This window comes from Antechinus flavipes, chromosome 3, assembly GCF_016432865.1.
Source record: "Antechinus flavipes isolate AdamAnt ecotype Samford, QLD, Australia chromosome 3, AdamAnt_v2, whole genome shotgun sequence".
Lineage (NCBI taxonomy): Eukaryota > Metazoa > Chordata > Mammalia > Dasyuromorphia > Dasyuridae > Antechinus > Antechinus flavipes.
The window spans coordinates 556,810,168-556,826,631 of NC_067400.1; the positions used below are offsets into that span (position 1 = coordinate 556,810,168).

Sequence of the window (16,464 nt, forward strand, 5' to 3'; positions counted from 1 at the left end):
AAGTCCCCTATCCCCCTTCAATTTCCTTCTCTCAGTCCTAGTGTTAATAATCACTTGGCTTTACATCATGTGGAAAAAGAAAACTTCAATATAAATATAAAAGAATTAAGACAGAGAAAAAATTGTAACAAACAGTATAAAATACCTTCATACATAATGTCAGTTCAACAGATCTCTTCAAAATGTTCTTGATTACTAGGATTATGAGTTCATAGCTCTCCAGTATTATCTTATTATCTAGTACTGGATAATGGATAGAGAACTGATAGAATGTTGGACATATTCATCAACTGAATACAAATGATATTGTACCTGTCTTGGGGAAGCAATATATTTTTTCACTAGATGAGTACATTCTACAAAAGTTCACAAAATCTATTAGCAAGGATTAAAAACCCTAAGCTTTATATCCATTTTAACTCCTTATGCTTAGATGGGACATGACTCATGGGGAAACAGAAAGTCACCTTGTGATCACTGCTCTTTTCTCCAAATTTCATTTCATCATTTTTTTCTCTTTTATCTCCCTTATTCTTTTTAAAATTCTCATGACTAGAGACATTCTTCATAGACAGCTTAAGAAAAGTCACCTTCAGGGTTCTTTTCTCAAGGATCATGCTCATTGGCCCAAGGAAATATAATCTAAAGAGTGTCTTTTTTCTACCTAAACAGAAATCAGCCTAGAAGCCACATGGAATTTAGAAAATTGGAGGTGGTGAAAAAGAATGTGATCATAGGATCAAAGAGGATAGATTTTTAATTGGAAGAAATCTAAGAAGTCTACTAGTCCAGTCTTTTAATTTTATAGATAAGACAGCTGAGGCCTCAGAATGATAAGTGACATGTCCAAGGTCATAGAGATGGTAGTCTTCAGAGGCAAATTTGGAATCCAGGTCCTTTAAGTCCAATGGTGGTGCTCATTCCATTAGAGCTTCTAATACAAACCAAAATAATAAATAGAGTTTGCGAAAAATAAAGGAACTTTCCTAAATAAGGCAGAACAAAGACTAGAATCCAAGACTCCCATTTCAATAAACTTATTTCACTAAGCATTTTAATTGGAAGAATAAATTCAATCAATTTGCTAAATGCATGGAATGCTTAATAGAATATCTGGAGACACTGAATTTATTGCCAAGTCCAAACAATTTCATACCCATTATTGATACATAATGGTTAATTATTCTCTGTGACCTTTATCTTAGTCAACCAATACTCTCACTTGAATACACACACACACACACGCACACACACACATACACACGCACACACACACAATTCTCTAAGTACTTTAGCATTGCCAATTTTATTACTGAAAACAAGGAAAGGCTTCTGCCCATCATTCCTCCTAGTTCTTATTATTGCCAATAGTCTTTTTTTTTTTTTTCCCCAGAAGAATTCAAACTCAGAATGCAGGTGCACTGGGAGCATTATAATCACAATGATAGTCAAGAAATCTCAGGATTTGTTTAATAATTTAGTGGCTTTTCTGAAAGCAGATTTAGATTGTGGAGAGACTTTTCAATAGGATTTCCCCAGGAGTAGTGTGAGAATCAAACTATTAAGAGCACTTTCCATTTTCTCTAGCATTCTTCCCTAGGTAAATTCTACCATTTATCTTGTCCTCTTTGTTATTCTTGCCCTCAGTATACCATTCCCCTCCCCCCCATTTTGTGCCTTTTCTCTAACTATCTCTTATGCTAGAATACTCTCCTCCCCTCACCTCAGGCACCAGATTTCTCATTCTTGAAGACTCAGGTTAAATCATACATTTTAGGATAGATCTTTCTCAGTCTCTTCTTGTCTCTTTCCTGACAACCCAGTAGATCCCATGGCCATCCACCTTCCCTATGAGATTACTGACATTGTTAATATTTTATGTGTATATGTTTATTTGCATTTTGCTTTTTTCATTAGGATGTGAATTTCTTGAGAATAGGGAACATAATTTTATCTTTCTTTATATTCCCATAATAGGTTGGTGGCACAATGAATAGAGCAACAAACCTAGAGTTAGGAAGACCTGAACTCAAATCTGATCTGAGACAATTACTGGCTCTATGACCCTGGTAAAAATACCTGGCCTTGTTTGCCTCAGTTTCTTCAACTGTAAAATGATCTGGAGACGGATATGACAAACTACTCCATTATCTTTGCTAAGAAAACCCCAAAAGCAATCACAATGAGTTAGACATGATTGAAATGACTGAACAAAAACATTCTTACTATTACTACTGAGAGGAGGCAGATGGTTAACACATCATTAATGCCTTTAGACTGATTGCGTGAATAGAGATTAGAGGCTTGAAGAAGCCATCTTAACTAGTCAAAATATGGCTGTCCCTCAGCTATGGCTGGAATGTATTACCATTTCTGGTAAAGAAAGAGCTTCTAAGCTTGACAATCAAGGATCCAAAAGATCCCAGGAAATTCTTCCTTTAGAAAATTTGTGTATGTTGCATAGTTCCTGATATCTAGAAATTAAGGGGTAATTTACCAGCAGGAATGCAGAGCAGTGAAAACAAAAGGAGAAGATTAATTCCAACACATCAAAACTGGAAGCAAAACTTAGGAGCGTCTAGAGTAGGGGTCCTCAAAATGTCTTTTGAAAACCCCCAAACATGCTCAAAACCTTTTCAGAATGTCCAAATTGTCAGAACTTCTTTCACAAAACTATTAAGCAGTTTTAATTTTTAACATTGTCACTATCAACAGATATACACACAAAAAAAGCTTTTGAGGGAATCAATAATTTTAAGAATGTAAAGTGGTCCTGAGACTAAACAAATTTGAAAACTCCTGATCTAGACCAATTTGCTCATTTAACAGAGGAGGAAAATTATGTCTTCAAATCATGCAGCTAATTTGTATCAGATTCAAACTATGAATTGTGGTCTTCTGATTCCTATTGCCAATGTTCTTTGTGCCACAAAAAATTGCCTTGTCCAAACAGTCATCTTACTAACCCACCCTGCATGTATTTTTGACTCCTCCTGAGTTAAGGAGTCCTCCTGACTTTTAGTAGAAGTTTTCTTAAAAGTGATGAAGGTGATCAGCCCAAAGGGAAACCTAGAATTTAGGAACCTAGTGAAGAAAGAATCAGAATAAATGAAAGATCAGCTAATCAATCAACAAATGAATTGGCAAACATTCTTTGGTGCTAGAAATATAAAGACAAAAATAGAACAGTCCTTACCTTTAAGAAAATTATATACATGTCTCTTGCAAAAGAATAGCAATATATACAAAATCCACATAAATAAATAAAAACAATGTCATTTTGGGGCACAGTCACTAGAACCTGGGGATGGGACATTAGAATGGGGTCAGGGAAGGGGAAGAGTAGAACTAGTTTTAAATTGGTTATGAATCTGGAAATCTGGGTTCTTTTTTCTTTCCATTTTTTTTCTCCCCAAAATGATGGCATTTAACAGGAACTCATACCTTGGCAAAGGTCCACAAATATTTATTAAGCACTTATTGTATTTCAGGAACTATGTTGAGTGCTGGGTATACAGTTGAAGGCAAACGATAGTCTCTAATTTCTGGAAGTTTTCCAAGTAATAAGAGGGCATAATTATAAAAGATCCAGTTTTCAGGTTCAAGTCCTTGAATTTGGATCCTGTATCTGATATTTCTTAATCTGTGTGACATTATGTAAGTCCCATAACTTATTTAGGTCTAAATTTCTTCATTTGTAAAAGCTGGATAACATTTACTCTTACTTTGATCAGATCATTGTAAGGAAAGTACTTTGTAAACCTTCAAGCATTATGAAAAATATGGGTTACTTGTTAAACAACTCTTCCAGTTTTATTTGGTTATGAATAGCTGCTGAAAAGCAATAAGGTGTTGTCCAAGATTGGACTTAGTTTATTTAAAGTGTCTCTGATCTCCAGAGTGGAAAGAGCTTGAATTTGTAGCATATTTGTGAGGTTCCCTCTGAGGGCACAATACTCACCTGGGCAGTTGTCATAATGACATTCCTTTCTTCATGCATTCTTTTTCTGACTTCTTTAAATCCTCAGGTGGTAAATAACATTAAAGCAGGAATTCTCAACTTGAAGTAAGTCTTCTTTAGTTCTACCTTTCTAAGAGTGTTGTTCCCTATCCGCAGGTCTTCCGTTCTTAATGCTACAAAGCTATGTTCTTCTCCATTCCACTGCCTCTGTGCCGAATAGCCTTAGGCTTGACCTGAATTCTAGCTTTTATGAAAGTAATTCAAGAGATCAGCTATGTGGTCCTAAAACTTAGCCAGCATTCCTGAATGCTGAGTCAAGAACACATGGATTTAAATTCTGGCTCTGACGTTAATTTGCTGTTTATCATGAACAAGTCACTCTCTCAACCTCAGAACTGTTATAAAAATAAAAGTAATAATATCTCTACTATTTACTTTAGACGAGTATTATCATAAAAGTATTTTGTTTTAGGGTAGTACAAATGTCTTTTATCAAGGATTCAAGCAGGATGGATTTTATACTCAATCCCTTTTCTACTTTCTTGTTCCTTCCCTCTGGCAACTAATGTCTTCAAAATCTGAATCATCCTCTGGACCGTTAGCTTTCTCTCCTTCAAGATCTTTAAATTATATCCGAGCTAGAAGGAATAGTGGAGTTAATCTAATTCAATCTCTCTGTGTGTCTGTCTATCTTTGTCTCTGTCTCTCTCTCTCTGTCTCTCTGTCTCTCTCTGTTTCTTGCTGTCTCTATCTCTATCTCTCTGTGTCTGTGTCTCTGTGTCTCTGTCTGTCTGTCTGTCTCTCTTTCACACACACACAGACACACACAGACACACAGACACACACACACACACACAGACACACAAGCCCAGAGGGGAAATTACCAAAGGTTACATAATGAATTGTTGACAAAATTGTAGTTGCACCAGGTTTCCCAGGTTCCAATCCAATGTTTGCTATGCAATTCTGCTATGTCCATATTCATAATATTGCTCCATCCCTGGGACTTACCCTGTACAGTCATTGGACCAGAAGAAAGCAAAGGAGATCAAGAAGTTCACCAGCCTAGGAGGATCCCAAAACTCACCAGATCTTCCTAGGGAAGTAGGTTAATGGAAAGATATCCTTGTACATAGAACTCTATGGATCCTTCTCCCTGCCTGTCACTGTGAGCAGATCCATCCTCACTGCATTTATAGTCTTATACGAGGCTCCAGGGAAGGGACAGAATGGGAACAGATGGGAATCAATGATGAGGTGAGGCTCAGAACTGTCTTGGGATTCATGCTCCATTCCCTCCCTTAAGAAGTATCATTGAGGCTAAAAGTTCCAAGTGAGAGGATAAACTATGATCAAAGCATTTATAGGACCATTCGTTTCACACCTGAAACTGGTGAGCCATGATCTGCATCTCAGTTTGGAGGGTTTTGTAGAATTAATTCACTCCCATTTCAGTTTTTCTTTTCTTAATCAACAAGTAAATTTCCAGGCATTCTTTGGTGCTAGAAATAAAAAGACATAAATAAAGCAGTCCCTGTCTTCTAGGAGTTTAAATACATTTTTCTTCCAAAAGAATGGAAAAATGTCCCCCCCAAAATAGAAAAATATCCCAAATATTTACTTTAAATTTTTTGCAAATCGTGTAAAACCAACATTTAATATTTACAAAATAACCACATGGTAATTTCAAGGTGGAGTCCTTAATATTTACTGAGGGAGGTGGGAGAAAAATGGCCTCTGACAAGTTATGAAGGAGATAGCTGCTTTCCTTTTATTCTCTGGGCCTTATTTACTTCTTTCCAAGATAGTAATTTTCATGAGAATTACGCAGTGTGGCAAAAGTCAACAAATGCTTTTTAAACACCAAATCTGCTGAGTGCTAGGGAAATAAAATAAAATTCATTATGTGCGGATTAAAATAATTAGTTATGGATGATGAATCATTTAAAATTCTTCATTGGATTTGCTATTCAATGGTGCATCTACCAAATCAGTTAAAAATATATGAGCGATATCCAAATTCATGAGTTCTCACCAATTTTATTATTTCTTTCTGTTTAGTTAGAGGACTAGCCTGTGCCAAGTTCACTTTTAATTTGGTCATACTGCTGTCTAATATCTCTTTGTCTGGGCCACCACTAAGGAAGTTCATTTAGATCAGTTTCTATTCTCATAAACATTACTTCTGAACCAAAGTCTGCAACCCCCTGGCTGTTAACTCTCTATGGCTGCCTGAAGAGGAATCAAAGAAAATGAAAGATGCTCTGTAGTGAAAAAGATTATGAGAGCTTTTTACAAGGTGAAGCCTCCTCAGAGTTAATGGCATTTTGGGGATTATTGATTCCAGAACTGGTTTTAAATCGGAGCAAACTGTAGCTCCTTTTGGTGTTTCTTGTACTTGTCAACTGAATATGACCTGGCATTTAAAATCAAGCTTGTAATATATTTTAATGTACATATGTGAGTAATGGAGCACATATCTGACACTTAAATCTGCTACCAATGGAAAACATTCTATATAATTTTCCAGAAAAGCATCATCTTTGTCTAATACCAGGCAAGAGCCAATTTCAATTTTAAAATCTAACTTTAAAATGTTAAAATCATAATTCCCTAATATTAATTCATCACCAATATTAATCTAAATCTATATATACTTATTCTTAATATTCTTTGCATCATTAAACCTTAACCTTACCTCTAAAATGAATTCTATCATTCTCATTAATTTTATCCTTTCCCTAAACTTAGCCCCTCATAAAAGCTATTGCATAACTATATTAACCTCAGCTCAATACTTTATATGTATAAATTATACATATTATATGTACATTTAAAGACAATTATTTTTAAAAAGAAGAAAGGGGGAAAAATAAAATAAAATCTAGTCAAGCAGATTTAGTGTGTGTGGGCTATTTTGTTTTTACCCATGTATTTTATATATGCCCCCTTAGATCTGTCTAGATCTGACTTACAGAGAAGCAAAAATATTTCTGGAATCTACTCTTCTTCTCCCAACTCCCCAAGGAAGTCTAGTGAAAATAAATTTTAAATTCAAGTTTCGCTTTAATCACTATTCCTTAGAAAGAAAAGAAGGGGTGTGTCAATCTAGATATTTAAGGTTTGACTCTCTTTCCACTAAATACTAGTTCTACAATGAATATACACATAGCAAATAGTCAATAAACCCATTTATCCAAGTCAATAATAAAAAAGAATTCAGAGGAATGATATATAAGAGAGTATATACCAGACAGTATATATATATATATATATATATATTTGGCCCAAGAGACAGTCTCAAATCTTAACCAAGGGAAAATTCCTCAAAGTCTGTAGCATGTTGATATGGTGATTGCCAATTACTCTCCATATTGGCTTTTTCTCAGAATAGCCTTCTTTCCTTTCAGACAGCAAAAGAGAAATTGAAACTGCATATTTTCTGTTTGACAAACCCAAAGATTCTAAATTTTGGGATAAGATTTCATTATTTGATAAAAACTGCTGGGATAACTGGAAATTAGTATGGCAGAAATTAGGCAAGGACCCACACTTAACACCACATACCAAGATAAGATCAAAATGGGTCCATGACCTAGGCATAAAGAATGAGATTATAAATAAATTAGAGGAACATAGGATAGTTTATCTCTCAGACTTGTGGAGGAGAAAGAAATTTGTGACCAAAGATGAACTAGAGACCATTACCAATCACAAAATAGAAAATTTTGATTATATCAAATTAAAAAGCCTTTGTACAAACAGAACGAATGCAAACAAGATTAGTAGGGAAGTAACAAACTGGGAAAACATCTTTACAATTAAAGGTTCTGATAAAGGCCTCATTTCCAAAATATATAGAGAACTGACTCAAATTTATAAAAAATCAAGCCATTCTCCAATTGATAAATGGTCAAAGGATATGAACAGACAATTTTCAGATGAAGAAATTGAAACTATTACCACTCACATGAAAGAGTGTTCCAAATCACTATTGATCAGAGAAATGCAAATTAAGACAACTCTGAGATATCACTACACACCTGTCAGATTGGCTAAGATGACAGGAAAAAATAATGATGAATGTTGGAGGGGATGCGGGAAAACGGGGACACTGATGCATTGTTGGTGGAGTTGTGAACGAATCCAGCCATTCTGGAGAGTGATCTGGAATTATGCCCAAAAAGTTATCAAACTGTGCATACCCTTTGATCCAGCAGTGTTTCTATTGGGCTTATACCCCAAAGAGATACTAAAAAAGGGAAGGGGACCTGTATGTGCCAAAATGTTTGTAGCAGCCCTGTTTGTAGTGGCTAGAAACTGGAAAATGAATGGATGCCCATCAATTGGAGAATGGCTGGGTAAATTGTGATATATGAATGTTATGGAATATTATTGCTCTGTAAGGAATGACCAGCAGGATGAATACAGAGAGGCTTGGAGAGACCTACATGGACTGATGCTAAGTGAGATGAGCAGAACCAGGAGATCATTATACATTTCGACAACGATATTGTATGAGGATGTATTCTGATGGAAGTGGATTTCTCTGACAAAGAGACTTAACTGAGTTTCATTGGAGAAATGATGGACAGAAACAGCTACACCCAAAGAAGGAATACTGGGAAATGAATGTGAACTATTTGCATTTTTGATTTTCTTCCCGAGTTATTTTTACCTTCTGAATCCAATTCTCCCTGTGCAACAAGAGAACTGTTCGGTTCTGCAAATATGTATTGTATCTAGGATATACTGCAACATATTTAACATATATAGGACTGCTTGCCATCCTGGGGGGGGGGAGGAGGGAGGGAGGGGAAAAAACGAAACATAAGTGATTGCAAGGGATAATGTCGTGTAAAAATTATCCTGGCATGGATTCTGTCAATACAAAGTTATTATTAAATAAAATAAAATTAAAAAAAAAAAAAGAAACTGCATATTTTCTCTGTCAAGTGTTAAGCTGGAAAAAATAGAGTTTTCTTCTCTCCCTCTCTCACTAATTCACTTGCTCCTCTTAAAGGCACAGGGGATTGACTAATCAATCTCCACCAATGAAGGGAGAGTCCTATGAAATTGGTCCTTTGAGCTAAGGTTTAAACTAGAAAGGACCAATGTTAAATAATAACAATATTAGACACCAGAAGGAAAGAATACCAACATTTTGAAATTAAAGTAGAAAAAAGGCATTAATTTAAAAAATAAAGATCCAATAATGAAAGAAAAGTTCAATTCCTAAATAAAAATCACATCTTGAACATAATAAATTATCAGGAAAAATGGATTAAAAAGAGAAGCTGAAGTAAAATTTCTGAATCAATTTTCATAAAAATGAAAAAAAAATAGCCAATAGATTGTGTCCAGGATAATCTATAAAGAAAAAAAAAAAACACCTTCCCACCACAACAGTGATGAATCTCCTCATCCCACCTCAATCTACCCCTGCCCAAAAAGCAAGGAAAATGAAGGGAATCATAAGTTCAGAGGTGATTATTGCAGGTCTAGGATGCAATAACAGGTCCAGAGAAGAATGCACAATTAAATATAACAAAAATTATTAATCGTTAAATAAATACAAATAAAAAATTATTTTTATGCAATTTTCTAGAAAAAAACCAGAAATGCTATGATAGTGATTGACCAATAGTACAAATGTACTGAGAAATGACTTATAGATTAATTTAGTGACACCTATAGAATATAGAAACCTCTTAGAGAAGCCCGTGCAGGAGGGAAATTTTCCAAATTATAAACTTCAGCATTGACTTTCTGACATAGGAATCATCCATAAAAGTTACATGATGAACTTTAGTTAAATGGGCCAACACATCAAGGGCCCAGTCAGGATAACTGATGTGAGACAATAGCAACTGCTTTTCAGTCTCCTTGTATCATCATCATCCGCTCACCTGGAGAGATCCATTCTACAGATATGAGTTAGATCTCCAGCAGCCACTGGCAGATGCTCCGGTATCACAACATATGGTGCCCAAATGTGGAATATAAGAAGCAGTAGCGCTCAAGATCTGTTCATGAGTAGGATCATCCCAGAGTTCCTTCAGTAACCTGGGGAGAAGGAAAGGGAGAAGAGACCCGGTAAGATTTTTTTTAATCGGCTTATTAAATGGGCCATCACATCAAGGGGCCCAGCCCAGAGATTGATGAGAGACTCATCTCTAAATCTATTATCCTATGATTCTCCAAGCATTTAAACCCTGTGATGTTCTCCTGTAATAAAACATTAAACCTTTTACTCTAAACTTAATCCTACCTCCTTCAGTGAATGATTTGGAGAATACCTGCAAAGTCATCCCAGGAAATGTAAAAGCCTCCTATCTAAAGCTATTTCTAATATCCTGAGACCTGATCTGATGGAATGGCTTACATTTATCTATCTTTCTGCTTCTGTGTCTCTGTGTCTATATATGTCTATCTATCCATCTATCTCTCTCAATCTCTCTGTGTCTTTGTCTCTGTTTCTCTGTGTCTGGCTCCCTTCCCTCCTCTCTCTTTCTCACACAAACACGAGATAGTAAAGAAGTTTTTTATGCCTGGATCCCAGTTTAGTTCCAGATACATAGTCCTTCCTTAACATGTATGATAGTTGATTGGTTGATTACTTAATTCAGTTAATAATCGTATGGATTATACTGCTGTCTTCTTAGTCATACAAGTTTCAAATCTCAAGATTGTCTTTTTATACCTCTCCAATTCCAGCTTACATCAACTCAGGCTACACTAATTTCTAGTGTTCTCATTTGTCTTCTCTCTTACATTTTCATTGTCACCAGTCTAGTTTCAACTGTTCAGTGCCACTAATCTGAATGACTGGAATGGCTTCCTAACAAGTATCTTTGGCACCATTCAATCTTTCTTTTATCTTTCCAATTCACATTGCACATTCTATCAGAGCTACCTTCTTAAAGATACAGGTTTGCTTATATTAGCACTTGTAACATTGTAGAAAATGGACATTAGCCTCATCATCTATGAGATGGAGGTTATGATATTTCTGGTGTTTCTACTATGAGAAAGGACTTGGGAATGCTAATATATTATATAAAAGTTATTAATCATGGTGTCCATATACTACCTAAAAATCTGTTCATAGTTATCAGGAAAACTTTTTGAGAACCTTAAAGCATTATAGAAATGTGAATTACTATTAAAAAGAGCATTATGTTACTCACTCCTTTGCTCAAGTTTCCCCTCAATTCACTAGATATGCTGTTCTTTTTTGGACACTAAGAAAGATTTGAAGATAAACAAGAAATGGTCTCTGTCTACATGGTGCTTATATTCCAATGGTTGAGAGAAAACAGGAATAGATTTAAGAAGAAAACAAGGAAAGATGTGTAATGGGCTGAGGCTTGAGTTGATGCACTGAGGTCCCAAGCACATGAGGCTAAATAGTAATTGGACCATAATCTATTAATATATAAGCTTGGAGAAAGAATGGCCCCCGCCCACTTTTTGTGCAAGTCCTGATGTGTTGTATAGGAACGATTTTGGTGGGTGGAGGCAGGGGAGTGGAAAAGGAAGGGGAAGGAGAGGATTTGGGAATTGCTATTGCAACGGTTTGCTCAGCTCCGATCGCTCTCTGTTAGCTGGCTTCCTGTCGCAGCTGCCCATATTGCTATAGCAATCTTTCTTGCTCATATTGCTATCACAATCTTTATTCACCTCTTCACTTCAATAAATATTGAAGATTTTTTCCTTAACCTGAATTCCTGACTCCAGCTGATTTTAAATATGCGGTCAGTACAAAGATGTAGTAAGAAGTCACTGGAAAGAGTAATCTGGGAGAACATAGGAGAGTAAGAATACTTCTGGCTAGAAAATCATAGGAAGTTTCCAATGTAGAAGAGCATTGAGTTAAACCTTAAATAAATCATATTTTGACAGGTAATGAAATGGGTTGACAATGATTATATTGCACTAATAAGGATTAGCTGATGTAAAAGCCAAAGACAGGGCAAGTATAACCTAAGTTCACAAAATTTAAAGCTGTCCATTTGACTTGTGTGAAAAATAAAAAGCAATTTTCCTAGTAAAAGAACTGTACAAATGTTTGGCTCCAAAGTCTCCAAAATAGAGCAGTTTTTTTTTTAATTTTTATTTTTATCTTCATGTTAACCAGGCAGAGACAATGCTGAAGGAATAATTAAAGGAAAAAGTCTGAGTCTTCCTAAGAAATGAAGGTGAAACCTTATCTACATTCAGAAAAAAAGATGGGATTTTAATGCAATGTAAGGAATACTTGGTAACAATTATAATTGTCCAAAATTGGAATTAATTGATATTTCTTTCTGTTACTGTCATTTCCCCATGTTACAAAGATATGAGCAGAAGTTGCATGACAAATTTGGGGTTGTTTTAAGGTGATTATTTTTCATGAATTAATTAAATTAAAGGTTCCAGTTAAAAATTAGAATTAAAATTACATTGAACAATATATACACACATACACATCTATATATAGAAGTTTATATATGTACACATACATACAAATTTATGTATACACAAATATATATAAACATATACACATGCATGAATGTATACAAATGTATGTGTATGTATATATATATATTCATAATTATATCTATCTATATATGAAACAAGGGCAGAGAACATACCAGGAATATAAAAGCTGGATAGTGAAAATAGAGCTGAGTACTATATATGAAACAAGGGCAGAGAACATACCAGGAATATATAGTGAATATAGAATACAGGAATATAGTGAATAGTGAAAATAGAGCTGAGTACTAATCTCTTCCTTAAAAAATGAGATGAGCAGGATGAGGAAAAATAATGACAAAAAATGGCTTTTTATTCCACCTTTCAATGTCTTTATTTTTGGTTATATTGGAGGTAAAAGGAGCATTAAAGAAGGAATAATTGACAACAGGGAAAAGTCAGAGATAATTGCATTTTAATTTTGCTTCTGCTTTCTCTCTCAAGGGGATCAGGAGGAAAAAAAAAAGAACAAAAGTAGTAGGAAGACAGTTAAAGAACCCTTAGTTTCCATTTATGAATTCAACTTTCTTGCCATACATAAAGAAAAATAAAATCAGTTTGACTGAATTGAGGAAGGGAATGATGTTCTATCATATTGGGGATCAGTTTTAAAGGACCTTAAATATGAAACAGAGGAATTTATACTTCCTTTTCAAGTGGGAATTCTTAACCTGGGAGCCATGAACTTGTTTTAAGAAATGTTTTCATAACTGTATTTCAGTATCAATGGGTTTAACTTGTTATCCATCACCTAAATTATTCAAAAGCTGCTAAAGGTAATGGAGTTCCTCTTATTAGGCTTCTTTAAGCAGTACTTGGATGATTCTTTTCAAGTTTGTGAAGGAGAGATTCATTTGGAGTTATGGGTTAGGTTAAATGATCACTGAGGTCACTTCCAATTCTAAAGTTGTGAAATTATATGATTCCATCTCTGAGACTCAATAACTATAATTTTTGTACCTTATATTTAAGTTACTTCTCATTAATTCAAGAATAAAGCTTTTTAGTTTGGGTTTTTTTGGGGGGAGAGAGGAAGCAGTTGGGATTAAGTGATTTGCCTATGGTCACGCAGATGGTAATTATAAAATGTTTGAAGTCACATTTGAACTCAGGTCCTCATGTCTCTTAGGTTTGTGCTCAATCCACTGTATCACCTAGTTGCTCCAAGTAAAGCTTTTTAAACATAACTAACCCAACTTCCTTAAGATATTCTACCACATAAACTATAGTAGATTACAGAAATTTAGACAGCAAGGTAGTATTCATTCTCTGTAACCTCAAAGTATTTGAGACAAAGGTCTATTTGAAGGGAATAAAACACACAAGGTATGGCTTTCTGTGCTTCAGGGAAGAATATGAGAAAAGGAAGAGTAAAAGCACAAAAAGAAAAGAAAAAAAGTTAGATAGGAAGAGGGCAAGATGAGGCAAGGAGGGCAAAGGGAAGAAGAAAGAGGAAGGAAAAGAAAAAGCTGTAGTAGGAGAAGAATATGAAGAAGACAAAGAAGATTAAGAAAAAGAAGAGGACAATGAAAATGAAGATGAAATTGAAGACAATGAACAAGAAAGAAGAAGAAAGAAAGAAGATGAAGAAGAAAAAGAAGGAGAAGGAGAAGAAGGAAGAAAGAAGAAAGAAGAATCGAGTTGGGTCTGACAATGTAGAGAAAAAAGTTAGGAGAGAAATTTCTGCTCCCTGTTCTTTAGTATGAATGAAGGGGTTAGAATCTTAGTGTTAATTCAATGGAATTGATACAGTGCTTATTGGTTCACACATTAGAGCAAATCCTTACAAGGTGTTGTCACTAATATTGATAGAAATAAAGCTTAAGTTAACATCTTTGAGAGTTCACACATTAGCTCACACATTGGAGTTCACAAGTTCAGGAGATTCACAAGTCAGAAACCCACAATTCCAGAGAAGGAATTCTCTCTCTCAGAGAAAGAGTCAACCTTTAGGTTCACACTTTTAAGAGGTCATATATAAGAAGATTACAGAGGCTCAGTCAGTTAGTCAGTCAATGGAGGAGACTGAGTCGGAGTTGAGCTAGAGGCAGAAGCTAGAAGAGCCAAAAGACAACCTGCAAGAGCTCTTGGAACCAAGGAGGGAGAGAGGCCTCTAAGAAAGCTAACCAAACCCAAGGAAACAGATAAGACTTGGAAGGAGAAAATAAACGTTTGGATTTTATCAGCTGGCTGTATTTGAAGTGATTATTACTTGGAACTGAAACTAATGCTGCCTCTGAAAACCTCCCCAAGAAACCTGCATCTAGAGAGAACCATCATATATTATATAAAAGAAGAGAACACCACATGAAGGAATGAGAAAGTTGGAGAATTGTAAGGTCGTAGGGTCTGTTTGTAAATAAAGCACTATATTAATAATTGATATTGTTAATATTTGCTATTATCAATCTGGAAGGCTAAGAGATCTATAGAGGTTAGGGTTAATAAGAAAGTTTTCTTGGATGAGTTGAGTAGTAAATTCACCTTAAAGAAAATAAGGGGTAGTTGGCAGAAGTGAAGGGCAGGAAAGATTGAGGAGACCTAACTCAATAGAATGGAAAATATTATATTAAATAATAGAATGAGAAAGAATTTTGAATAGGGAAGTTTTAGGTTATGGAAGTCCTGAATGCCAGACTGAGGAATTTTATCAACAGTAACCTACCCCTTATTTTATTTCCATGAAATTTGACTATATAGCCTAAGCAAAGCTCCAAGCATGAAAAGTCCTTCTGTTAATGACACAGGGTTACCTCCCTTCACTCTAATTGGTCTTCCAGGTCTTAAAGCCTCCCAACACTGGGTGTTCTTGCTGCGTGGAGCCCTCTACACTGTCTTTATTGTGGGAAATGGCCTAATTCTTTTCATTGTCAAAGAAGAACAGAGTCTGCACCAGCCTATGTACTATTTCTTGTCCTTGCTTTCTGTCAATGACCTTGTTGTGTCCTTGTCCACACTGCCCTCAGTGTTAGCCACTTTCTACTTCCATATCAAGCAGATTGCCTTTGACACTTGTATGACACAGATGTTCTTTATCCACCTCTTCTCTTTCATGGAGTCTGAGATCCTACTGGCCATGAGCTTTGATCATTATGTAGCTACCTGTAACCCACTGAGGTACTCTACCATTCTCACTGATGCTCGAGTTCTACAAATGGGCCTGTTTATTGGTACCACCATTGGTGGTTCTTCCATTGCCCTTCCTTCTGAAGCGTCTCCCTTCTGCAAAGCCAACATCTTGTCTCATGCTTACTGTTTATATCCAGATCTGATTCACCTACCCTGTGGAATATCAGTGTCAATAACATCTTTGGCCTTTGTGTTATCATTTGTACTGGATTCTGTACTTATCCTCCTCTCCTACATTCTCATCCTTTGCTCTGTCCTGGCTATTGCCTTCCAAGAAGAGAAGCTTAAAACACTCAACACTTGTGTATCTCACATATGTGCAGTACTAATCTTTTATGTGCCCATGTTGGGTGTATCCAGGATGCATCGTTATGGGAGATATGCACCACCATATGCATATGTATTAATGTCACTTATCTACCTATTTGTTCCTCCCATGTTCAATCCTGTCATCTATTCTATCAAGACAAAGGAGATACGTAAAAAGCTCATTTTCTGTGATTAAACTGTGAACTATAGAAATTGGAGTGAAAATAAAACACCTATTGCATTCAAAATTATCCCATCTATTTCATTATTTACTTAAGTATTTTTATAATAACTATAATATAATATATTATCTTTTCAAAGATCCTGGTGGCTACCATTTTTATAAGCACTAACAATGGATGTCTTGGAGAATATGTGTCAGAACATGATGTTCTGAGCAACTGCTCATACCACTAATTCTCATATGTCTCTGAGTCATAGACTTGGAATGATTTGTACTACATTCTACTTTTTGTCTACATGCTACTATAAATCTTACACTAGCCCAGATTTGTATAGCAAATTAATTTAATCATAATAATCAT

At 35.4% G+C, this 16,464-nt stretch overlaps 1 protein-coding gene across 1 annotated transcript; it reads left to right on the forward strand.

Annotated features, from left to right (window-relative positions):
* The first annotated feature begins 12,565 nt into the window (after nt 1-12,565).
* Nucleotides 12,566-16,143, forward strand: LOC127558133 (olfactory receptor 51I1-like). The gene has a single exon (XM_051991363.1). It carries the CDS (start codon nt 15,201-15,203, stop codon nt 16,113-16,115), a length of 915 nt encoding a protein of 304 aa, XP_051847323.1. The 5' UTR covers nt 12,566-15,200; the 3' UTR covers nt 16,116-16,143.
* The last annotated feature ends 321 nt before the right edge of the window (nt 16,144-16,464 follow it).